This window comes from Tachyglossus aculeatus, chromosome 1, assembly GCF_015852505.1.
Source record: "Tachyglossus aculeatus isolate mTacAcu1 chromosome 1, mTacAcu1.pri, whole genome shotgun sequence".
Lineage (NCBI taxonomy): Eukaryota > Metazoa > Chordata > Mammalia > Monotremata > Tachyglossidae > Tachyglossus > Tachyglossus aculeatus.
In genome coordinates, this window is record NC_052066.1 from 145,589,132 (window position 1) to 145,616,435 (window position 27,304).

General features: G+C 43.6%; 1 protein-coding gene across 3 annotated transcripts in view; it reads right to left on the reverse strand.

The window, feature by feature from the left end:
- MARK3 (microtubule affinity regulating kinase 3) overlaps positions 1-27,304 on the reverse strand; it is a 117,802-nt gene that overhangs the window by 72,026 nt on the left and 18,472 nt on the right. For all 3 annotated transcript variants that reach the window (XM_038752872.1, XM_038752791.1, XM_038752710.1), the window contains exon 3: positions 17,976-18,029. In XM_038752872.1, coding sequence (XP_038608800.1) covers positions 17,976-18,029 — 54 coding nt within the window. The remainder of the gene's footprint in view (positions 1-17,975; positions 18,030-27,304) is intronic.

Consider the following 27,304-nt stretch of genomic DNA (forward strand, 5'->3'; position numbering starts at 1 on the left):
TGAAAAACTAGTGCCGCAGCTGAATGGGCCGTTACTTCAAACACAAATCAGAGCAAAATAATTAATATTTTCCTGGGCCACAAAATATTTCTGGAAAGTCCTGTTTTTTGAATCACCTCTCGACCATTATCCCCCCCTTGCTTTTCCTGACCTCAGCCTCCAGTTTTCAACCAAGCACACTGTTTCTCATGACTAGCAACAACAAGATCTGTGGACTTGGGCTCATTCCCAGATCACTAGTTGGGAAACACTGGGTTGCCTTAAGCCCACCAGGAGATACTGTAATAGTTCTGATCAAGCTAAGATACTGGAGCAGATTGGAGCTAAGATCATTACTGGGTAATATGGGATGTTTGAGACGCCGAACTTCTTTTTGCTTTCCTCTGCCACTCTCTTTCCTGGATACAAGCGGCTTGCTCGGAGGAGGTTGGAGAGCAGGGAACAAAAGTAAAAACTTTGGTGAGTCATCAAGAGCCAGCCCCTGGCCAAGTGAAAACTGACCCTCTAGATTTCCCCAATGGCCCAGATGGATGTAAAGATATGTCAATTTGACAAAAGGGTTGGGGTGTCACATGCGAACAGTGGGTCAATAGTATTTATTGAGCGCTTACTGTATAGGGAGCGCTGTACCACGCACTTGGGAGAGTACAAAGTTAACAATATAAGACACAATCCCTGCCCATAATTAGCAAACACAAAGCCACTACCTATAGCTTCATTCATCCCTTTGCCTACTGCCTTCATACAACTCTAGTGTGGAATTACAAAGGTGAATTTTTTTTCTTCCCTAACTGGCTATGGCTTTACAAGACTAAAGAGGAAGAAACTTAAAAAACAGAGTGCATGTTTTTCCTCCTCTAAAAGATCATGATTTCAGGGCTGGGCCTGAAAATGAGGACAAAGGAGCCTTTACATCTTCAGTTACACTCCAGCTTTTCTGGCAAGCCCTCCCAGAGAAAAGGAGGCTTCGTGGTGATTCTAAGAGAAACTGTCAGAGAAACCATGGGTACAGTGTACCTATTTGTGAAAACTAGTGTTGGAACAGGCCTCTCTACTTAATTCAAAAGCCTGGTAGATGTGTATCGGAACTCACAAAGGGTGAGTTCCTTCTACAGGGTGATGGGCAAGGATTTGTTGAACAAGAGAATACCTTACAGTACCTCTCAAGTATGTGAGAAAAGGAACATTAGCGATGAGTGGAAAAATGGCTCTCCCAAAGGAAGCTAAATTCTCTTTGCTACAATTAACCCAATTTGCACACCGCTAATGAATCCTGAAGGGAACAGATTTAATCCTTTCCCTCTTCGGCTCTTTCACTCTTTAAACCTCACTATGGGACAAAAGAGAAAGATTTTTCTCCAAAAAGTGGATTTCACTATCTCCCTTGTGAGCATGTTCCCGTTTTGTACAATCTGTAATAATTAGGAAATTCTTCCTAATATCTAATCTAATACCTCGCACTTTAAGTCAATTCCCTTTTGGTTCATCCTGTGGAAACAGAGCAATTTTCTACTCCCCCAAGCCAGTATGACTTCAATATTTTATATCCCTCTTTTTCCTCAGCAGAAGTGATTGTGTAGAATTTACGTATCACATTCAAATACAAGATGATGGACACTTCCTCCCACAGTATGAATGCTCGTTCCGTGCTTGAACACAATGGATATACATTAGGTCAGTAGGACCAGAAGGGAACCCAAATCACTGAATCGTGGATATTCAACTGAGTAGCTTTTTATAACCATTTCCCCCTCCCTGGAATCTGGTGGGAGGTACAGGTAGTAGGAAACACTGAAGCTTTCCCACAGACAAGGTTAGGGAAGAAAAACAAATTACTCAAATGCAGGATGGGAAATGACTAACTGAACAAAGGCAGAAAAGATCTGCAAAACAACAAACAACATGAGGAGCCATGATAATACTCTGCTTTTTTAGTGAGGCTATTCTTAAAAACGATTAACAGGAAAACAATTATTCCTCCCACTTTAGTTATGCCATTTATACTTAGGTCTTTGCTATGGTGGTGTACAGTTTTAAGCTTCCTATTTCAAAAGGAAGTGGAGAGAATTAAGGAGGGAGGGTCATCAGAAAAGTTATAAAGTAAATCCAAGGAAAGGTGAAAAAAAAATCTGGGACTTAGTTTGGGGCAAAGGAAGTTCAGGGGTGACATTTTGGAAAAATAAATGTTAAGATGACTACCACCAGCCGTTCTCCACTTCTGAAGCCAAGACAAGCAGGAATGAGATGAAATCACAGCAGACTGAAGCCACAATTAGAGGGATCTCCAAGTCTTATCGCCCATCTTTTCCCTCCAGTCACGACCGAACCACGCCTCAGCAAGTGCAGAAAACTTCCTGACCTCGAGGACTATGAGGAAATGAAATGAATTGCCCTCAGAGACTGTGGAGCCTTCTTTCCTGATGTCAGGTGGCTTGGGGGATGGACTAGCTCAGTGCTTTTTTAAAAAAAAACCAAAAACAACTCATATTTGTTGAGTGTTTACTACATGCCAGGCACTGTACTAAGTGCTGAGAAAGATACAAGACAATCATAGTCTTAATTCCCATTTTACAGATGAGGTAACTGAGGCACAGAGAATTTAAGTGACTTGCCCAAGGTCACCCAGCAGACATGTGGTAGAGCCCGGATTAGAACCCAGGCCCTCTGACTTCCAGCGCCGCACTCTTTCCACTTGGCCATGCTGCTTCCCAACTGCTCCGTGCTATCAATCAATCACATTTATGGAGAGCTTACTGTGTGCAGAGCACTGTACTAAGTGCTTGGGAGAATACAATATAACAGAGACGGAAGACACGTTCCCTGCCCACAGTGAGCTTACAGTCTAGGGGACTGTGTTATATAGTTCACCAGTGTGTGGCTTGGGAGCTCTCAATGGCACCCAAAATTTTCTGGGCTCAGTGACGTTGAATTAAAAGTGTGGGCAACTATGGTGTGTTAAAAAGGCAGCTTTAAGATCAGGAACCCAGTAAATGCTAATTAATACTAAGCACCGTACTAAGCGCTGGGGTGATTCTATATAAGCAGATCAGACATAGACCCTGTCCAACATGGGGCTTACAGACCAAAAGGAAGGGAGAAAGGGTTTTTTTTAATCACCATTTTACAAATGAGGAACTGAGGCAGAGAGATACTGAATGACTTGCCCAAGATCACACAACAGGGAGATGGTGGCAGAGTGGGATTAGAACCCAGGTCCTCCTTTTTCTAGTAAGCCAGGGTGCGAGCTCAGGTACATGCACAGAAATGTCTAAGACAATGATCCCATGTCCAGGATGTTCCAGATATAAAGGCTGGAAAGAACTGGATTAGATCTCTCAGGCAGTTCCTTCCAGCCACAAGCACCTAGTCTAAAATCAAAAGATTACTCACTGATTTCACTTACTTTACTATCTGTGTCCTTCCTGAAAATATGAGGGCCCATTTCACTTTAGATTTTTAACTCTAGTCTAGAAATACCATTCCTATTAGTTATATATTTTTAAAAATAACATCTAATCATAAACGTATGTTGCTAGCTCTTTAACTGCCAAGTTCCAGATGCTTTAACACATTAAGTGTTTCCCGCGGAAAAACAATCCTATCAGGATTTGGAGACACAAGATATAGTATTTTGGAGGACTGGCTGTAATCTGATGCCTGGAACGTCTTTATTCTCTATCAAATATGAACAAAATCAAACTCCCTGAATGTTATGCTCACAGTACGCACATTATGTACTGCCATTAAAGGATTTTCTTCCCATTCAGGGAGTGATACCTGCTGAGCTGGGAGAACTCCCTACTGGATTATGTAGGAGATGAAAGGAGAACAAGAATTCCTTCCTGTTTCTAAGCCATTAAGAGGTACAGGGGTGACCTGATCTTTCCGCCTGAGTTTTTCCTGTTACCCTGGAGTCATTTCTATACACTGAATTTTTATTTTGTTCACCAGCCCTGTTTCTGGTTTCGGTCTACCTTTTTCTCATTTGGATTTCCAACAAAGCCTGAATAGAAAAGGCCACCCCTTGAAAGGCATTGTATGGATCCAAAATTTTACCATTTGATCCAACCTTTTCTGAACCGAGTCTGACTGGAGTTTATATGGATGGGGGCAGGAAAATTCAGGTTTCTGTCCTCCCCAATCGGAAAATCTTTCAAAACTAATGCCCAGTAAACCTGAGGAATTTAAAGTAATTTCTTTAGACTGCCACTGTAGATGGTGGGCCAGACAAACATCTGGGTCTCGAGATTTTTGATCTGTGTGTGCCTCTAAACTTAAGATATAATCAACCAACAGAAAATGGTATTTATTGAGGACCTACTGTATCCAGAGCACCGTACAAAGCACTTGGGAGACTATAAATCTCTAACGTCCTTCTAAAATCACATCTCCAGGATTTCTCTAATTGATTCTACTCTCTCCACCTTATTTATCCAACTGCTATTTCAGTACTTCCACTGTACCTAGGCACGTAATTAAGTACTCACAACCCCCTGAGCACTTACGCACATAGATCTACACTACCTTAGATACTAAAATAAATTGCACATAGGAGGAAATCTGTTTCCCCCTCCAGATTGTAAACTTCTTTAAGGCAGGGACCATGTCCACTAATTCTATTATACTCTAGTAGCAGAGGTACGAGCAACACGAATACACTCAAAAAAACAGGTACACACAACTAATATCTCCAAAAGAGAGCTAAGGAGGAGTGGGTCAACAATTTTGACCAAACTAACCCAATTAGGGATAGTTTCCTAAAACAGCATGGCCTAGTGGATACAGCACAGGCCTTGGAGTCAGAAGGACCTGGGTTCTAATTCCAGCTCCATCGCAAGACTGCTGGGTGATCTTGGGCAAGTCACAACTTATCTATGCCTCAGTTACCTCATCTGTAAAATGGGGATAAGAGTGTGAGCCCTACGTGGGGCAGGGACTGTGTCTGACCTGATTAACTTGTATCTATCCCAGTTCTTTGAACAATGCTTGGCACATAGTAAGCACTTAAATACCATTATTATCATTACTGATTTTACAGAGGAAAGGGAAGGGCTCTGGTGGACAGGAGCTGGGAGACACAACCAAAACGGGGGGGTTGACAGAAGAGGCGAGACTGAAGCCAAGGGCTCTCGACAAGACAGTCTTAACCACACATTACCTCGGGCTCCAAGGCTAGTCAGGAGGAACCAGGGGAATGTGGCATCTGGATATTCCACAAGACTGATTTCTGTACCTGTCAATCTTCTGCAGCACAAATTGATCACAGCTATCTTTGGGGTCCTTAAGAAACTCTCTTGAAACTATACTGATGAGATGAATCCTGAATTTATGGGAAGATAGGCTTACTGTATTATGATCTCCCAAACACAAAGTAGGGGGCTCTGCACAAAGTCAGCGCTCAATGAATACCACCTATTGACTGGTACTGAAAAACAAAATGGGGGCCATGTATGGAAGGAGAAAAATGATAGTTATGCCAAAATAACAGCTGATGCTCCTCCGGAAGGCTAGCAAACAGGAAATGGGGATGATACCATGCTTTTTATGGTGCTTTTCAACCCCTGACCCCATCTGCCATTCCCGTTTCCCCTCTCTAGGCTCCCAACATGTCCCGACACTGTTGTTACTGCCAATTACTTGCAATACATTCACCAACCCCCACGCCTGTTGTTAACACTGAAGCTGCCGAGCCCCAACTGATCCTCCTTTCTTTCTACCTTCTCAGCTGCTACTGCCAGTCTCCAGAACAGGAACACTAATCTTCCTCCAGCCAGGGGTACGTGTGCAGGATTTGTTCCCACAGGAAGTTGTAAAAGCAGAAAAATCATCAGAACCTCAGAAAGTTCAAGAGGGTTTGGTTAATTCACAGTTGAAAGGTACATGATGGGTTATTAGAGTTTTGGAAAAGTGTGGGACATTAGGACCGTTGGAGAAGGGCTTCTTCCTCACGAATAGGCTTGTGCTAGGTTTTCAGAGGAAAAAGTTAGGGATGTTAGAAGGTACAACCCAATCCTGAAGAGCCGACTCACTCTTCTTCCCAGTGAGTTCTCAGCAAGAATCCTGGATAAATGGTCTATCCTGCCCACTGGACTGACCCAGAATGGAATTGCTTATTTCTGTTCACGGGGACACTTTAGACTTGTAACTTTTACTACTTACTAGTAATGTACTTTAGTGTTGGTATCCTTACTGGGTTGTAAGTTCTTTGAGGGCAGGGATCATGCCTTCTACCTTTATTGTATTCTCCCAAGTGTTCAGCATTGGTACAGTGTTCTGTTTACAGTAGATGGCCGATAAATACTACTGATTCCATGACTTTCCCAACTGTCTTCTTCCAGCTCAGCAATCTGTTTTTATGTAATAAGATAAGCAATTTGGCTGCTCTAAGGGGAAACCAGGATCACTCTGACCTATACTATTTCCAGTGTTCAGCAACTCTAGAAAGGGGAAAACCCAACCCACAACAGGAAAGACAATCAAATGAGAAGATACTTTTTTGGTTGTTCATCCTTCTCTAGACTTGGCAAACAACCTGCCCTTGTCCCTTTTATTTCTTTCACCTGCTCTCCAATGCTAAATTTTAAAGTCAGACTGGTAGTGTAAAGCCAGGGCATTTTCAAGTTGAGAAGCAAGGCATCAAAGGGACCTGATGATTTTTTTTTTTTTTAGGAAGATTGGGTGGGGAATTCTTTTGATAAGAAATGATTGTTCTTTAATTCAGCTTTGAAGATCTTTTGCCTTTTACCCAATCCAAATGCTATGCTAAACTTCCTATTTAATTGTGTAACTTTTTTTGGTTTTGTGTAGTCCTAGAATTACAATGGATCTTCGAAGCCCTTTGCAATTTGAACCTAATAAAATAAAACTGTAAATTTTCCTTAAATACAAGGAAATCAGTATTGAAGAATGACATAATGGAAAAGCACACTTCCCAGGATTTAAGCCTTTTAAGGATCCTCTTTCAGCCTCCAGAAAAAATGAACACATTTAGTCAAGTGATAACATGAAGGCTGGGAAAAATTTAGAGAGCCTTGAGTCTGGGCAAATACAGATGCACGCCTTGACAACATTTAAGAAAAGCTTCTTGTGCTTTCTATTTTATTTCACTGGAAGTGAAAGGTAGTATCTTATTCCATGAAAAAAAAAATAAGTTTATCCCAAGAAATCTGCAAATTTGACTAATCTCTCCTCAGTTCTCAATGACAAAGTGTTCTTAACTGATATTGAAATTCCAAGTTGTTTCTTGTACATCCATTCTGTTTGTCTTTTCTGGTTCGAGGACACTCCATTTGAGAGCCAGCCACTTTGTTTTAATTGCAGAGGACCATTAAGTCTGAGTTAAACGGCTGAAAATTCTTTCTTCAACAAGTGAAATGACAAACGGTACAGGGGTTATGTGCTCAGAAAAGAAACACAGGAAGTTTGGCGCAACACCACCTATTCCATAATAGTCTTCTAATTATAATCTATTAAAATGAAGGGTCTTTTTGGTGGAGAGTAGAAGAAGCTGAAAGAAGTAACATCAGTTTCAGATATTTGCAGAGACAGTAACACTGAATGAGTGACCGGCAAATGCAAAAGGAGCAAAAGCCTTAAGATCTTGCCTCATATCTATGCCCTGCATTTGAAAACAAAATATTCCTAAATATATTTGGGATTCAGAATGGTTTTAAGACCACTGTGAAGCTCTCAGATAACCCTGTGTCATGTTTTAGCAAGGCCAATAATCTAACACATGTACAATTCCCATGCAGTGACAGAGTGACTGTGCTAAAATAAGCCATTTCCCCAGTGCATAAGTGAATATTAGCACATAATTTTCCATTTTTTCAGCATGAGCATAGTGCACCGTGCCTAACTTCCCACTATCTGCAAAAATACAATAAATCACAGCTGGTAAATCTTCACATACAATATCAGCTAAAAAAAAAACAACCAAAAAAAAAAAAACAACCCAGGGCCCAGGACTTTGGATACCCTTTGCAGCTGCTATTTGCTCAGAATTAGGAACCCAGGGTAGCAAGATACTAAGGTCAGATTCCTACAAGAATGCTTCTGCTAACCCTTCTAAGTATGGACGAACACAAGGGTACAGGAAGAGGTAGGTGAATCCCAGTAGTTAGTACAAAGGATCCACAATTTACATTTCTAGGGTCAAGTTTTCCATTACCACCCTCATCATCATCACATGACTTTTTCAGCATCTACACGATGCTAAGTACTGTACTAATTCGACCAGGGGAAATAATGCCTGTACTAATAATGCAATTTCTTCAAAACAAACTGTTGTTTTTACAAATGCGAGTGAAAAACTCAAGTTGGTTTTTTTTTAAAAATGGTATTTGTTAAGCGCTTACTATGTGCCAAGGACTGTAATAAGTGCTGGGGTAGATCCAAGCTAACCAGGTTGGCCACAGGCCATCTCCCACATGGGGCTCACAGTCTTAATCCCCATTATACTTTTGAGGTAACTGATGCACAGAATTTAAGTGACTTCTTGGGGCAACAAGATCACCCAGCAGACATAACGACACGGCCACGAGTAGAACCCATCAAAAAGACTGAAAATCTGCTTTGTCAATCAATCAATCAATCAATCAATCAATCAATCGTATTTATTGAGCGCTTACTATGTGCAGAGCACTGTACTAAGCGCTTGGGAAGTACAAATTGGCATCACATAGAGACAGTCCCTACCCAACAGTGGGCTAACAGTCTAAAAGGGGGAGACAGAGAACAGAACCAAACATACCAACAAAATAAAATAAGTAGGATAGAAATGTACAAGTAAAATAAATAAATAAATAAATAAATAGAGTAATAAATATGTACAACCATATATACATATATACAGGTGCTGTGGGGAAGGGAAGGAGGTAAGACGGGGGGATGGAGAGGGGGACGAGGGGAGAGGAAAGAAGGGGCTCAGTCTGGGAAGGCCTCCTGGAGGAGGTGAGCTCTCAGCAGGGCCTTGAAGGGAGGAAGAGAGCTAGCTTGGCGGATGGGCAGAGGGAGGCCATTCCAGGCCCGGGGGATGACGTGGGCCGGGGGTCGGTGGCGGGACAGGCGAGAGCGAGGTACAGTGAGGAGATTAGTGGTGGAGGAGCGGAGGGTGCGGGCTGGGCAGTAGAAGGAGAGAAGGGAGGTGAGGTAGGAGGGGGCGAGGTGATGGACAGCCTTGAAGCCCAGGGTGAGGAGTTTCTGCTTGATGCGCAGATTGATCGGTAGCCATTGGAGGTTTTTGAGGAGGGGAGTAATATGTCCAGAGCGTTTCTGGACAAGATAATCCGGGCAGCAGCATGAAGTATGGATTGAAGTGGAGAGAGACACGAGGATGGGAGATCAGAGAGAAGGCTAGTGCAGTAGTCCAGACGGGATAGGATGAGAGCTTGAATGAGCAGGGTAGCGGTTGGGATGGAGAGGAAAGGGCGGATCTTGGCAATGTTGCGGAGCTGAGACCGGCAGGTTTTGGTGACGGCTTGGATGTGAGGGGTGAATGAGAGAGCGGAGTCAAGGATGACACCGAGGTTGCGGGCTTGTGAGACGGGAAGGATGGTAGTGCCGTCAACAGAGATGGGAAAGTTAGGGAGAGGACAAGGTTTGGGAGGGAAGACAAGGAGCTCAGTCTTCGACATGTTGAGCTTTAGGTGGCGGGCGGACATCCAGATGGAGATGTCCTGAAGGCAGGAGGAGATGCGAGCCTGGAGGGAGGGGGAGAGAGCAGGGGCAGAGATGTAGATCTGGGTGTCATCAGCGTAGAGATGATAGTTGAAGCCGTGGGAGCGAATGAGGTCACCAAGGGAGTGAGTGTAGATTGAGAACAGAAGGGGACCAAGCACTGAACCTTGGGGAACCCCCACAGTAAGAGGATGGGAGGGGGAGGAGGAGCCTGCAAAAGAGACTGAGAAAGAACGACCGGAGAGATAAGAGGAGAACCAGGAGAGGACGGAGTCAGTGAAGCCAAGGTCAGATAACGTGTTGAGGAGAAGGGGGTGGTCCACAGTGTCAAAGGCAGCTGAGAGGTCGAGGAGGATTAGGACAGAGTATGAGCCGTTGGATTTGGCAAGCAGGAGGTCATTGGTGACCTTTGAGAGCGCAGTTTCCGTGGAATGAAGGGGACGGAAGCCAGACTGGAGGGGGTCGAGGAGAGAGTTGTTGTTGAGGAATTCTAGGCAGCGCGTGTAGACAACTCGTTCTAGGAGTTTGGAAAGGAATGGTAGGAGGGATATGGGACGATAACTAGAAGGTGAGGTGGGGTCAAGAGAGGGTTTTTTTTAGGATGGGAGAGACATGGGCATGTTTGAAGGCAGAGGGGAAGGAACCAGTGGAGAGTGAGCGGTTGAAGATGGAAGTTAAGGAGGGGAGAAGGGATGGAGCGAGAGATTTCATAAGATGAGAGGGAATGGGGTCAGAAGCACAGGTGGCCGGAGTAGCACTTGAGAGGAGGGAGGAGAGTTCCTCTGAGGATACCGCTGTCGTTATATAGTGTTCTGCATGCAGTAAGTGCTCAATAAATATGACCGACTGACTGACTGAGGAGTCCAAAATTATCCATCCTGAAGTGCAAACATGAGCCTACACCTTGTCTATGGTTATGGTTCGTTCCAAGCACCACCACTAAATGGTGTAACCTCCATGGCATCTATTAATATTTCTTGTTTATTCAACTATCAGACATTAAAAGGAATGTGCAATAACTTAGCTAGCATTCAGGGCCTTTAAGGAGCATAATGAATGTGACGTCTGCAGAGGCCTTAAATGTACAATACTATGGTGATATGAATGGTGAAGTCTTAGATTACAACTTACATAAGGAATTTGTGCTATGTAAGCTTGCTTTTAGCTTGAATGTTTGAAGTCAGTCTGATGAACTGGTTTCAAGATGAGACAACATGAAGCAGCTTGACTGAGGAGCACCCAGTCTACTGGAAGCCAAAGCAACAGTGAGAGGAAAGGATGGCAAGAAATGAACAGTTTATTTTTCTTTTAAGAAACTGGAGCACAGAGAGGCGTCTTTCTTCTGTGAAGAGAAGCAGCGTGATCTAGTGTGATCTTGGGCAAACCATTTAACCTCTTTGCGCCTCAGTTTCCTCATCTGTAAAATGAGGATTCAAGAGCTATTCTCCCTCATACTTAGACTGTAAGCCCCAAGTGAGACAGGGACTGTATCTTCTACCTTCTAGACTGTGAGCCTGTTGTTGGGTAGGGACTGTCTCTATCTGTTGCCGAATTGTACTTTCCAAGTGTTTAGTACAGTGCTCTGCACACAGTAAGCGCTCAATAAATACGATTGAATGAATAAATCTAACCTAGTTCTTAGTACAGTGCTCAGCACAAAGTAAGCGCTTAATAAATAAATACCACAAATTCGTAAGCTCCTTGTGAACAGGGAACACATCTATCAACTCTGCTGCTTTGTACTTCCCTGAGCATTCAGTACAGGACTTTCATTCATTCAATGATATTTATTGAGCGCTTACTGTGTTCAGGGCACTGTCCTAAACGCTTGGAAAGTACAATACAATAATAAAGACATTCCCTGCCAGCAACGGGTTACACACTAAGTGCTCAATAGGTACTACTGATTATTTCATGAAGCCTAGCAACAGGGAGACTCATCTTCCCATTTACCCTAGTTGTGCATCAAAATAAGTAAAGTCACTACAAGAGTCAGAAAATTCACTAAACTCAAGGTCCAAACCCAGTTCTACTGAGAAGCTGTGCCTAAACTTCAATGGCAAAGAGAGCCAAATCTCAGTTATCACTGATTAGTCCAAAGCAGCGTGGGGGGGGAATTAGTGGTTGGAGTGACAGGAGTTATGATGGGGGCAGCCGCAGTCTTGGCAGAAGCTTCAGCGGGGGCAACAAGAGTTGGGAAGTTTTTGGAGAACCCACTGAAAACTTGAAAACTACCATAAGGGTTATTTCAGTAGTAATTACGTAACTGCAAATTTCTTATGCAGTTATTTTGTACCTACCCCCTTAAGCTCTTTACTTTTTAATCCTCAAAATATCAATGTCATGTTGTGAACTGAACACCTAAGTTCTTTATCATTATTTGAAAATGAGAAATTAAAAAGAAGTCAAGCATATAGATTTCATGTTAGTGCTTATTTTAAGCTGTTGGCTAAGAAGAAATTCAGACTTCTCAGGACTAGGCCCAATAAGGAAAATCAATATTCCAAATGCTGTCTCTGGAATAGCCACTATTTCAGCTGCTTATTTACTCCGTTACCAGAATAATTTTAAAAGTGGGGGGGGGGGGGGGGGCAGCAGAGGAGAGTGTACAAGGAAAAAGTGCTGTGTTCCAGAAGAGGGGAGACATGCACAGACCAGTACATTTTGTAATTAGTCGAGGAGGTGGGATGACCAGGTAAGGAAATCAGAGCTGAGCTTTGAGGTCATGGATGCCTCACTTATCTTGGCTTATAAGCAGAGGACACACTAACCAAAGAATCATTTTCTTCTGGGGGCCAGAGAAGTGATATTCTATTAAGGAAGCAAAATCCAAAATATAATGAGAATAAAAATCCTGAGAAACGACTGGAATGATAGAACTACATTTGCTTGTCAAAATAATAATCAATCTATACAATTTATTGGATGCTGTGTATGAAAATGACAGAGAGAGAACAACAGAGTAGGCAACTACCATCCCTGCCCTCAAGAAATTTACAATTTAGTGGGGAAGCCAGACATTAAAATAAATTACAGGTAGGGGAAGTAACAGAGTACAACATACATAGGTACCAGTGCTGTGGGGGTGGGGGGAGTACCTAAGTAATCAGGGGATAGGCATAGGTCCTGCAGTAGAGACAGAAGGTAAAATGGGGGAGATGAGAGATTAGTCAGTAAGGCTTCCTGGAGGAGATGTGATTCTAGCTGGGCTTCGAAGGTGGAGAGAGCAGTGCTCTGTTGCAAGGGAGGGGGGCAGGGAATGTGTCTACCGATTCTGTTACACTGTACTCTAAGCGCTTAGTACAGTGCTCTGCAAACAGTAAGCAATCAATAAATACAACTGACTGAAGAGCAACGGGTTGATGGCGAGAAAGGGGAGTGAGACACTGAGTGGACTGGGGTTAGAAGAGTGAAGTGTGAGGAATGGGTTGTAGTGGGAGAGGAGCAAGGACAGGTACGGGGGGGAGAGCTGATTCCAGCGCTTAGAACAGTGCCCAGCACTTAGAACAGTGCTTCGCACATAGTAAGCACTTAACAAATGCCATCATTATTATTATTATTATTGAGTGCCCATGTTTCATTCTTTTTTCCTTCAGGACGGATAACATCCTTAAGGACTTTAAGGTTGATTTCAGTATTCGCTAACACTATAAATTTGGGAAAAATACATTCCAGAATTTTTAAATAGATGATTTCTAATTTGAGAAGAATAACAGAGGAAAAACCAGCTGTGCTCAAAGTAGTATAGCAGTAATCAGGATCATGAAATGAAAGAAAAATAGCACCCTCAATTAATTCTTCTGCCCAAAATTTGCAGCGGACTCACAGACAATCTTCAGTCCGCATTAGGAAGTTTGAGGTGGGTCTAGGGTGCACTCACGAAACAGATGATCACCCCCCAGTCACTATTAAGAAAAGGGGTGGCTGTGCATTAGAATCAGTTTTTCTCAGGAGGGCAAATTTGGGAGAACGTTGTTAACAACAGATAATTGATTTCTCACTGGGTACCTTGAAGGCAAGGCCCCTTTTGCATACGTGATAAAGCAGTGACACTCTCGGGCCAATAATTACAATCTCAAGGCTGCAGACAAAGTGAGCCTAAAAGACTGGCATCTACAGTATCATCCTTAGCTCTCAGGAGATCAATGTTCTCACACTTTCTTGATTTTATCGATTTTCACTACATCAAAGGTTTCATCCAAACTTCTTTCTCAACGGGAGGAACAGGCGCAGAAAGCACCAACAAGGATTGGCGATGTCTCTCGGAAAGTTTTATTACCACAGAGCTGAACGGCAATTAAGGGGATTCCTCTCGGACTTCAGGGGCAGCTTAAAATAACTCTCAGCAAACTGGTTGCCAGACTAATATTTTTTATGACACGGTTATCATTTTCAGAACCACTACAGGGGTATAACATTTTGCAAGAGCTTTTTCATGGTATGGCCAAAGTTTACCAGAATAAAACAGGCTACTATTGGGATGTAGAGGTCTGGCAGGTGTGCAATACAAACTAAGAGAGAAGTTGGAGTCTGCTGGGTGAGGCCCAAGTAAGTGTCAGGTAGAGGGGAGGGGCAGGCCACCTTCCTAGACAGGAAAATCCTGTTTCATTGACTCCATCCCCAGCAGAGGGACTAGAAATGATCTGGAAATCTGGGCTGCGGCAAGGCTCGTCGCATGGTTACATCTAGGGACTACCTACTTTTGGAGATAAAAATCATAAACCTAAATGGGTTGGTAAACGGGTTAATAAAGTAGCAGCCTGGAGGAGATATTTGAAAAATGAACGGAGTTCAATAATGATTATGAGCCACAAGGCAATGTCCATCTCTAAGCTGAAACAAGTAGAGTTCTAGTGCTCAGGATCACTTTCTATTTTTAGTAAAAGACACACTTGCCCCTGCTTGGATCTGTGTTAATGTGAAAGGTCAGTATAACTCCTGCATCAGGCACAGGGAACTAGAATATTAAGCAAAACTCAATGGGTGACCCCTCACTTTCTAAGTCACAAAAATAAATCTAGCTTACGGGAGTGCCTTAAGGGAGGCCACACAGCCTTTCAATTTTAACTTTCCCAGTAAAATTACCGTTGGATTTTTCCTCCCATCCAAGACTCCTGCTCAAGTCCCCATTCTGTCCCAGCATCTCTTACCCCATTTGAGAAAATCCGTCCTGTCTCTTAGTCCTCCCCTCCCTGTAATCTGCCCAAACACACACATGCAAAATAAATCCACTGTTAAGATGAAGCACTGATACTGGCCTATTGAAGAATCAACGTTCACCTCATCTACCCAGCCCGGCCCCCCACGACCAACACTTCCATGAAATTACTACTTTGCAACCTTCTTTAGAGAAACTATTTTCCTATTCCTATTAAAACTATAAATTGATCTTATAAAGTTCAAATTAGCCAGGGGAGATTCAATCAAAGGGAAGTCTTTGGGACTACTGCAGTGCCTTGCAAGAGGCTTAAATTTGTAATATTATACTTCTTTGACCTAACTTAAAAGTAGGATCTCAAACTTTAATTATTGCTGAGATAACTGCACCCAGAAAACCACATGGATTATATCTGAAAAGAATTATATATACTGTACACAAATTAACAAAAGTTCAATTTTAAGAAGAATCTGGGTCAATTTGGAACAAATTACAAATGTAAGAAAAATAATAGGAAGACACAGTCCATGATCAGCCTTTATTGCTTTTGCTGAGTACAGGACAAAAGAAAAACTGGCTGAACACCAGGGAGAGATTTAAATTAGGAAGAACTTTTTGAATACAATAGTTGTCAAGGTCCTGGGACACATGGGAGGAGGTTGTGGAGTTTTCTAACTTCCAAATGCCATCTTCCTCCTACCATTCATTCATTCAATTGTATTTATTGAGTGCTTACTGTGTGCACAGCACTGTACTAAGCGCTTCGGAAGTCCAAGTTGGCAACATATAGAGACGGTCCGTACCCAACAGTGGGCTCACAGTCTAGAAGACTCCTCTCGAAACTCCTTGAGCGAGTTGTCTATACCCGGTGCCTCCACTTCCTCTCCTCCAATTCTCTCCTTGACCCCCTCCAATCTGGCTTCCGCCCCCTTCACTCCACCAAAACTGCCCTCTTTAAAGTCACCAATGATCCCCTTCTTGCCGAATCCAACGGCCTCTACTCCAACCTAATCCTCCACCTCTCGGCTGCCTGTCGACCATCCCCTTTTCCTGGAAACATTATCCAGCCTCGGCTTCACTGACGCTGTCCTCTCCTGGTTCTCCTCCTATCCCTATGGCCACTCACTATCAGTCTCTTTCACAAGCTCCTCTTCTGCCTCCTTCCCCCTAACTGTGTGTGGGAAGCTCTTCAAAGCTCATTTCTGGGCCCTCTTCTAATCTCCATCTACACCCACTCCCTTGGAGAGCTCAATCACTCCCATGGCTCCAACTACCAATTATCTCTTTGTAGATGCTTTTCAAATCTACACCTCCAGCCCTGATCTCTCTCCTTCCCTGCAGTCTCATATTTCCTCTTGCCTTCAGGGCATCTCTCCTTTGCCCACTCAAACCCTTTCCTGCCCCTGACTTTCCCATCACCACCCTCCCTGTCTCACAAGCCTGTAACCTTGGCATTATCCTCTACTCAACTCACACATACAACCTACATATTCAATGTCACCAAATCCTGTAATAATAATAATAGTAATGATGCCATTTATTAAGCACTTACTATGTGCAAAGCACTGTTCTAAATGCTGGGGAGGGAACAAGGTGATCAGGTTGTCCCACGGGGGGCTCACAGTCTTAATCCCCATTTTACAGATGAGGTAACTGAGGCCCAGAGAAGTTAAGTGACTTGCCCAAAGTTACACAGCTGACAACTGGCGGAACTGGGATTTGAACCCATGACCTCTGACTCCAAAGCCTGGGCTCTTTCCACTGAGCCATGCTGCTTCTCAGATTCAACCTATACTCCACCCTTCCCTCTCTAACCAAACTGTTACCATATTAAAACAAGTACTTATCCTACGTCACCTTTTAGACTGTGATCCCACTGCTGGGTAGGGACTGTCTCTATATGTTGCCAACTTGTACTTCCCAAGCACTTAGTACAGTGCTCTGCATCATCATCATCAATCGTATTTATTGAGCGCTTACTATGTGCAGAGCACTGTACTAAGCGCTTGGGAAGTACAAATTGGCAACATATAGAGACAGTCCCTACCCAACAGTGGGCTCACAGTCTAAAAGGGGGAGACAGAGAAGAAAACCAAACATACTAACAAAATAAAATAAATAGAATAGATATGTACAAGTAAAATAGAGTAATAAATATGTACAAATATTTACACTCTGCACACAGTAAGCACTCAATAAATATGATTGATTAATTATTGCATCAGTCTCCTCATTGACCTCCTTGCCTCATGTCTCTCCCCGCTTCAGTCCACACTTTATTGTGTTGCCTGGATCATTTAAAAAAAAAAAGTTCAGTCCATCTTTCCCCACTCCTCAAGAACCTCTGGTGTCTGCTCATCCACTTATGCATCAAACATAAGCTCCTTACCATTGGCTTTAAATCACTCAATCGCCTTGCTCCCTCTTACCTTACCTCCCAGATTTTCTACTACAAAACCAGTCCACACATTTTGCTCCTCTAATGATGACCTACTCACTGCGCCTCAGTACCTCCATCTCATCTATCTTGCCACCGACCCCTCAACCACATCCTGCCTCTGGGCAACCGTCCCTGAAACCTTCAATGATGCTTGTTTTCTACTCTCTATTAGACATACATGATTGATTGAAATCACTGCTAGATATGCTTTAATCAAAAAAGGACACTAAAAAACATTGCTCAAAAGCTTCAATAACACAATAATTTTGAAACTGCTTCCCAAACTTCTCTCCCTAATTTTTAGCAAAATGATCAACTATACCTAACATGACTGCTTATTCATTAGTACTAAAACTGGGGTACTACTAATTCCAAAAACTTAGTCTGCACAGTTTAAACAACCAGAGACTCAAAGAACTCCATATCCTTCTTCACTTACTGCAAGGACTTGCAAGGATGTAGGGTAAGATTTCTCAACTCTTCTTTCACTCTTTTCAATTTCTGTTTGCTAGGACTCAGTCAAACATGAGAGAACAATTTTTTAAAGTTTAAAGATGATTTTTTTACTTTCTCATTCCCTCCAAATGCCAGAGTGCCCACACAGTCAAAATTGAACTAAAATTAGACCTACTTCCTCTCTCAAAGAAGGTTAGTTAACTATAACAAGACCTACAAAGAGAACAGGCTAAACAGTCTTACCTTCTGCAGACTGGTTGGATTCAGCTGTGTTTTGTCAATTATTTTTATTGCAACCTAAAAAAAAGGATTAACATTTAGCAATTCTGATCACATTTACAAATCCATTAGAAATATTAATAGAAGGGATATCCAATACCCCCCAAAACAAAAAACTCAAGCAACTAGTTCACACTTGGCAATTAATGATTTTAAAATTATGAGAGCTCAATGCCAATAAAAAAGGTGATACTACAAGATCAAATGTTTAGTTTGATCATCCAATGGAAAAGTACTATTTCCTCTCAAATTTAAAAATTAACAGAAGGCAAGCATGTGAAATACAGACAGTATTTTTTAGACATCTGATGCCACAATACTGCCACGCACAAGCAACCACAGAACCAATTTCTTGGCCATTCATTGATGATCTTACTATCGTTTGTCTTCAGGTAACTAGATATAAATGGATTTGTTCTTGTATCTAAAAGTTTTTTGCTCATTATTAATGGGGGAAATTGCAGAATGAGCAAGACTTCTGGGAAAAGAAGACTGAAAATGAAATCGGGTAAAGGGAGGAGAGATGAGGAGAGATGAATCCTTCGCTAAGTCTTTGGGTGAACAAAGAACAGAATTTCCTGAGGAGAACGACAGCCTCTTATTTTCAAAAGACTGATTTGGCTCTGGGACAGTCCTAGAGGTATAGACTGGATGGGGCCTCAGTTGTTCATTTTCATCCAATCTCGAATGTCGTATTGGGGACTCTTGAGTGGGCTGAAGTTAGTGTTGCTAACCACTTGTCATTTCATGGGCTGTCCATAAAAATGAGCTAAAATGACTCGCACATCCTGTAAAAACATGTGCATGTCTGCGGCAGCAGGAGGGTCATCATCAATGCCATCTCTCCATTCAGGCTGGGGCCCTGGCTGGATCAGGTGATTTCAGGGGATCTATGTTCAAAATACTGATGAATCAGTAATTGTAACAATTCTGGTATTTGTTAAGTACTTACCATGTGCCAAGCACTGTTTTAAGCGCTGGGGTAAATACAAGATAATCAGATTGGACTCAGTCTCTGTCCCACATAGGGATCGGAAAAAAAAATCAATCTTGCTCACTTCCAGCCTAACGGGAATCAGATTGGAGGTCTGCTTCATTGGCTTTCCCCCAACCAGTTCCTCTCCTAGCCACGGGCGATGGGGATGACAAGCTTTAATGATTTCCAACTCCCTGCCCTCTCTGACGAGGACTGGGACAGGATGGGAAGGGATTTCCCAGCTTGTCCCATACTATGGCCCCAGACCCCCACCTTCAACCAAGGATTCCAGCAGGGTCCCATAGTAGCAGGTCTTTTACTCATAAAGGGATGAGGGTGAGGATGGGGCAGCTGCTTATATCTGGCTCTCTCACTGCCCCTGTCTCCACTCCCTACTCCTGGATCCTTGCTGGAGCTTAGTAAGAGCAAGTGATGGGAAGGGAGGGGGTGGGAAGACCCCATTTGATCCTCGTCAAACTTCCTCCTATGTGTCTGGTGGGACAGTCCCAGGCAAGCTCCAAAGAGAGTTACAATAACAATTATGGCATTGTTAAGCGCTTACTATGTGCCAGGCACTGTACTAATCGCTGGGATGGATACAAGCAAATCGGGTTGGACAGCCCCTGTCCCACATGGGGCTCGCAGTCGCAATCCCCATTTTACAGATGAGGCAACTGAGGCCCAGACAAGTGATTTGCTCAAGGTCACACAGCAGGAAAACGGCAGAGCCGGGATTAGAACCCATGACCTTTTGACTCCCAAGCCCGTGTTATATTCGCTGCGCCAGAGAAGCAGCGTGGCTCAGTGGAAAGAGCACGGGCTTTGGAGTCCGAGGTCAGGGGTTCAGATCCCGGCTCTGCCAATTGCCAGCTGTGTGACTTTGGGCAAGTCACTTCACTTCTCTGGGCCTCAGTTCCCTCATCTGTAAAATGGGGATTAAGACCATGAGCCCCCCGTGGGACAACCTGATCTCCTTGTAACCTCCCCAGCGCTTATAACAGTGCTTTGCACACAGTAAGTGCTTAATAAATGCTATCGTTATTATTATTATGTTGCTTCTCTGAGTAACATATTCCTCCCTCCACCCAACTTGGCGTGGCTGGCCAAACAGTGGGGACCACTTCCGCCTGGGATCGTGGAGAGGAGTGACATCTTCTCGGCAAACTGCTCCTTGAAAATTCCTCCACCCATCCCAACTGAGGGGGCTGGGATGTCCCAGCCCCACGGGATTGGCTATCCAACCCCATTCCCTGGCCTCTCTGGAGTACGGGTTGAAGAGTGGGACTGTGTACGTGTGTGGCAGGGCTGCCAAATTAAGAATGATAAACAGAATGACAGCCTGTCACAAGCCCGGCCGCCTGCTCCCATGTGAACAGCTAACACAGTTCCGTTCCCAACTTTCCCACCTAAAATAACTGCTCTCCACCATCTCTGACCAATCCATAAAAGTGTGGAAGTCAGTAATTTCATCAATCGTCATCAATCGTATTTATTGAGCGCTTACTGTGTGCAGAGCACTGTACTAGGCACTTAATTTATATTTGGGCTGCTTGTAAAAATCACTCAGCAGCTGGCTACCCAAGTCAAGGTTGATGGGAGTATTTAAGTCTAGAATAAGTAGTTCTTGGCCTCTACCAGGGGTTCCTGACTGCACCGGTCCCCTAGTGCTACTTACAGCAAACTTGAACTCCAGGGCCAGACTATAAACTCCTTGAGGTCAGGGATCAGGTCTAACTTGTATTCACCTAAGTGTTTAGTACACTGCTCTACACACCGTAAGCTCTCAAAATGCTATTTATTACTTGACTGCAATTTGATGGCTTTAGGAGTGTGTGAATCAAGAATAATTTACTGCTACCCTAAAATTCCGGGATACTCCTCATCAAATTACACGTCCTGGATCGGCCCTGGACTAGACTAGCACTCTCAAACAGAGACTAAAAACCAACTGAGCACTAAGATCAGAAACTCGATCTCAGTAAAGTCTATTTAGGGCAGCCTTCACTTTATCTTTTTACATGGCATTAAGCACCTACTGTGTGCTAAGCACAGGGATAAATTCAAGGTAATGACATTGGACAGTCGCTGTCCTATGTGGGACTCACAGTCTAAACTTGAGGGAGAAAAGGTGTTTTATCCACATTACTCAGAGGAAGAAACTGAGGCACAGGAAAGTTAAGTGACTTGTCCAAAGTCACAAAGCAGCCAAGTAGGAGGTGGGATTAGAATCCAGGTTTCCTGACTCACCAGGCTGGTGGTCTTCCCTCTAGACACGTTCCTCTCTGAAGCCTGTTGCTACCATTAAGAATTATCACCTTTGAGAACAGGACCCTGAACTGAGTGAACCTTTGGTCTGTTCAGGTAATCAATCAATCAATTGTATTTATTGAGCGCTTACTGTGTGCAGAGCACTGTACTAAGCACTTGGGAAGTACAAGTTGGCAACATATAGAGAATGGTAATGACACTGCTTAAAATCTTGTGCTCTTCCCAAACGATGCAGCTGTAAGAGTCTACTAAAAATGAGGTGATATTAAATGACCGGCTTTTTATGAAGGAAAGCACGTCATCAAATCAACTCAATTAAGAGGAGCAGCGTGGTTTAGTGGAAAGAGCAACACAGACCTGGGAGTTAAAGAAGTTAGGTTCTTATCCTGTGTCTGCCAACTGTCTGCTGTGTGACCTTGGGCAAGTCACGTAAGTTCTCTGTGCCTCATGTCCTTCACCTGTAAAATGGGGACTGAATACCTGTTCTCCCTTCTACTTAGATTATGAGCCCCATGTGAAGACAGGCACTAAATCCAGCCTGCTCATAACAGTGCTTGACACATAGTAAGCACTTATATAATAATGACAGTTCTGAGGATGACTACTTTCATTCATTCACTCAATCGTAGTTATTGAGCGCTTACCGTGTGCAGAACACTATACTAAGTGCTTGGAAAGTACAATTCGGCAACAGAGACAGTCCCTACCCAACAATGGGCTCACAGTCTAGAAGAAGGGTCTTGCACATTACCTGTGGTGAGATTGAGCTCTGCATACTGAGAAGAGTTTTGAGTAAATTAGGAACTGTACACCGGATTTTATACTGCCAAGAGATGGGGGTGGGGGCAGGGAGTTAGTATGATTCTATTAGCATAGCTTCAATGCTAATGAATCTCCAGCCAAGGACTTTGTGAGAAGCCGCAAGAGTTTGGAGTTGTTAACAACGGCCTGAGAAAAGAAGGCTTTCCTAGCAACTTCCCCCACTGCGGTTATGTGGCCCCTTTGGCTGGTGAGAGATGAGGCCTTCAGAGAGCTGTCTGTGGAGAGCCCCCTTCCCCACCACCCCCAAAGAAACCAACCCAAAACAGGGATTAAGAAACCTTTAAGTTTTGAACTCGGGGTTAAGTGAGGTCTGAGGAAACGCTGGGCCTATGAAGCCCTAGAGATCATTGGAGGATTTGGAAAGGTGCTTTTTCTTTTGGTGATGAGAAAGCTTTATTTTAGGCTGAACATAACTCTATTCTGCAAAACTGATATGGAAACAGAGCTTTCCTCACCTGTTTATACCGAAAGGGATTTGCTCAAACTCAGTTGACAATTATAAAACAGAGAGTGAGATGCAGAAATCATCTCCTACTCTTCCTTTCCAAACTCCTAGAACAAGTCATCTACACTCGCTGCCCTAAATTTCTCAACTGCAACTCTCTCCTAGACCCCCGAAATCTGGCTTCCATCCCCTACATTTCACCAAAACTGCCCTCTTAAAGGTCATGAACAACCTCCATCTTGCCAAATCCAATGGCTGCTACCCTATCCTAATCCTCCTTGACCTCTCAGCTGCCTTCGACACTGTGGACCATCCCCTTCTCCTCAACACGCTATCCAACCTTGGCTTCACAGACTCTGTCCTCTCCTGGTTCTCCTCTTATCTCTCCGGCCATTCATTCTCAGTCTCCTTTGCAGGCTCCTCCTCCCGCTCCCATCCCCTTACTGTAGGGGTTCCTCAAGGGTCAGTTCTTGGTTCCCTTCTGTTCTCCATCTAGGCTCACTCCCTTGGTGAACTCATTCGCTCCCACGGCATCAACTATCATCTCTACGCTGATGACACCCAAATCTACATCTCCACCCCTGTTCTCGCTCCCTCCCTCCAGGCTCATATCTCCTCCTGCCTTCAGGACATCTCCATCAGGATGTCTGCCCGTCATCGAAAACTCAACATGTCCAAGACTGAGCTCCTTATCTTCCTTCCTAAACCCTGTCCCCTCTCTGACTTTTCCGTCACTGTAGACGGCACTACCATCCTTCCCATCTCACAAGCAGCATGGCTCAGTGGAAAGAGCACGGGCTTTGGAATCAGAGGTCATAGGTTCAAATCCCGCCTCTGCCACTTGTCAGCTGTGTGACTTTGGGCAAGTCACTTCACTTCTCTGGGCCTCAGTTCCCTCATCTGTAAAGTGGGGGTGAAGACTGTGAGCCCCCGTGGGACAACCTGACCACCTTGTAACCTCCCCAGCGCTTAGAATAGTGCTTTGCACATAGTAAACGCTTAATAAATGCCATTATCATTATTATTAAAAGACCGCAACCTTGGTGTCATCCTCGACTCTGCTCTCTCATTCACCCCACACATCCAATCCGTTTCCAAAACTTGCCAGTCTCATCTTCACAACATCGCCAAGATCCGCCCTTTCCTTTCCATCCAAATCACTTCCTTGCTGGTTCAGTCTCTCGTTCCATCCCAACTGGATTACTGCATCAGCCTCCTCTCTGAACTCCCATCCTCCTGTCTCTCCCCACTTCAGTATACTTCACTCTCTTGCCCAATTATCTTTGTACGGAAACGCCCTGGGCATGTCACTGCCCTGCTCAAAAATCTCCAGTGGTTGCCTATCAACCTCTGAATCAAGCAAAAACTCCTCACTCTCGGCTTCAAGGCTGTCCATCTCCTCGCACCTTCCTACCTCACCTCCCTTCTCTCCAACAGCCCAGTCCACACCCTCCGCTACTCTGCTGCTAACCTCTTCACCGTGCCTTGTTCTCGCCTGTCCTGACGACGGCCCCTGGCCCACATCCTACCTCTGGCCTGGAATGCTCTCCCTCCACACATCCGCCAAACTAGTTCTCTTCCCCTCTTCTAAGCCCTACTGAGAGCTCACCTCCTCCAGGAGGCCTTCCCAGACTGAACCCCCCCCTCCTCCTCCTCTTCCTCCTATCGCCCCCTCCCTCCCTCTACCCTCTCTCTTCCCCTCCCCACAGCACTTGTGTGTATTTGTACATATTTATTACTCTATTTTACTAATGATGTGTACTTAGCTATAATTCTATTTATTCTGATGGTATTGACACCTGTCTACTTGTTTTGTGTTGTTGTCTGTCTCCCCCTTCCAGACTGTGAGCCTGCTGCTGGGTAGGGACCGTCTCTATATGTTGCTGATTTGTTCTTCCCAAGCACTTAGCACGGTGCTCTGCACACAGTAAGCACTCAATAAATACAACAATGAATGAATGAGTGCCATCCAGTCCCTCCCCTTCTCTTCAGGGTGCAATTGGAACAAGTCACTTGGGTACAGTAAAGTCAGTGGCTGGCTCTTTCTAGAGAGAAAATTGTAGATTAATTTATTATGGTAAATAGGTGATTTTGAGCAAGACAGACATGACCAAATGGTCACCAATTTACTGATTTCTTTGCTGAGGTGGGACACCACATAAAACTTTATCTCATCAGAATTCATGCCTTAATTGGTACTTTTGCCTACATTCATGCTCCAGTGCCCAACAATACATCAAATTCAAACTACTCAATTTGACAAGATACTAGAGAATTATTCCCACAAACTGAGCTTACTGGTTATTTGGTGAACAGTACAGACATCACTGAAGTTAGAGCCTTATTTTATCCATAATTCATTCAAATGATTCAATTGTGACATTCGGAGGCACAGACTTATTTCAATTACCTTATAGATTCACAACCTGGAATGTCAATTTTGGTCCTATTAAAGCCCATTTTATCTTCAAATAAACGATCTGAAGCAAGGCCTGCAGTCACATTTTGTATTACTTTCCGGTCAGCTCAGTATTTGGAAGACCTCCAAGCATTACCAAGGGCTGCAGGGAGTGGTGCCAGTAATTCAATAAGGTGAACTCTTCAAAGCAAGTATGGAATCACGGGGCTGGGGGGGGGGGACCTTGAGGTCATCTAGTCCAAGCATAAGCCCATCTCAAAACAAGAATGTATATACTCAGTTCTCACGTTTTCACTCCACTTTTGAGATAGACCGTGATGGCAGACTTAGGGAACGTTCTTCCAACAGTGTGCGTCTGGAGAGCGCAGGGTGGTGCTGGAAGAAATGGTTGTGTACCTGTGCACCGGCACTGAACCAAAATGAACTACAACCCGAGCTTTCCCTAACAAGGGGGTTTTGTAAGAATGCAACCCCTGTATTACAGGAAAATTGGGCGTATCTTAGCAACCAGCTGCATGGGGAGGGGCCGGGCTTGGGGCAGCTATAGTGAGGATAGCCTGTGGGGCAATGAAATTGCTAGCTGGGGTGGCAGTTGGGAAATGTGACTTTAGCACCTAAAATTATAAGAATAATAATGGTATTTGTTAAGCGCTTACTATGTGCAAAGCACTGTTCTAAGCGCTGGAAAAAGAGGCACTCACCGGGACAGTACTTCTCCATTAGCTTACAGAGGCCCTTGTAAATACAGCAACTGTACATCAGGGAGATGGAGGAGAAATACTTAACTGGAAACCATGAGGACTTGAAGAGCCTATGGTCCACAACTGTACTGTCCTGCATCTAACCTATTACTCTGCCTTTAAATAGCACTATGCCTACACATCACCCTACTTATGAGTGCTTATTCTCCTTAGAATAAAATTTCACAGTCTCTTTGGAAATGAGTCTCACCCATGGGAAGCAGCGTGGCTTAGTGGTAAGAGCATGGGCTTGGGAATCAAAGGTCGTGGATTCTGATCCCAGCTCTGCCCCTTGTCAGCTGTGTGACTTTGGGAAAGTCACTTCACTTCTCTGTGCCTCAGTTACTGCATCCGTAAAATGGGGATTAAGACTGTGAGCCCCATGTGGGACAACCTGATTACCCTGTATCTACCCCAGCACTTAGAACAGTGCTTGGACATAGTAAGCGCTTAACACATATTATTATTATTATTATTATTATTATTATTATTATTATTATGTGCAGTCAGGAGGTTTCTACTGCCTTACCACAGAACTTTTGAGGAATGGAGGAAAGCTACTCATCATGCCTTTAATTCAAAGACAGCTGCCCAGCAGAGTACAACTAAATCCAATTTATCAGAGGTTCTCAGAGACACAGTGGATTAACAGAAAAAAATATTTTTTGGTAAAATTTTGAAACACATTAAATGGGAAGTAGTATCCAAAATTACAAGTATTTATAAGGTTTTGATAAAATCATAATGGACAGAGTCTATTAAGATGCGCAACACTTTAAAAAGATGTTTTTTATTTTCACAAGAATGAATAAAAATAATAATTATGGTCTTTGATAAGTACTTACTACGTGTCAAGCACTGTTCTGAGCACTGGGGTAGCTACAAGTTAATCAGGTTGGACATGGTCCTATCCCACATAGGGCTCACAGTCTAGGAGGTAGAATGAAAAGCACCAAAATGAAGACAGTGACAGTACTTCACAAAAACATATATGGACAGGGTCTGAGAAATTCACCAAAGGAAAGATAAAACAAGGGGTGCTCAGAGCATAATAAATCGATATTACTTCTACAGAATCTTCCATGCATACAAATGGACAGAACCATAATTTTGCCTCTCAGGTGTGATCCCTCTGCATCTCAGAGTTGACACCTGTTTTTGATGTATGCAGGAAAAACACCGAGGTTGGCCAAGTCAATCTGGATAGTAGAGAGGTTTGCCTGATCAGGAACAGGGCCAAACAGACGATCCCTCCACCTGCCACAGGACTGCCCCACCTAAAATTATCCGCTCTACTAACATTATATGGGTCGAAGATGACTCGACGGCATAAGACGAAACAAGACTAACATTATGAGGGATGGAGATGAAGTACTTTTTTTTTTAAACTATAATTTAAGTTCAATTATTCAAAACAGTTTGAATTTATATAATGCCTTTCTCCCAAGGAACTCAAATCGGGTATTTCATTTACGCTTAACAAATTTATGTTTAGTAAGACGCCGCCACACAGCAAGCCAGTGGTGGAGGTGCAATCCTAGTGCAGTTGAAGACCTTTTTGTAACTCTAACTGGATACTGTCACTAACACAAGGAAAGGGCTCTGATTTAATACTGACTCAGA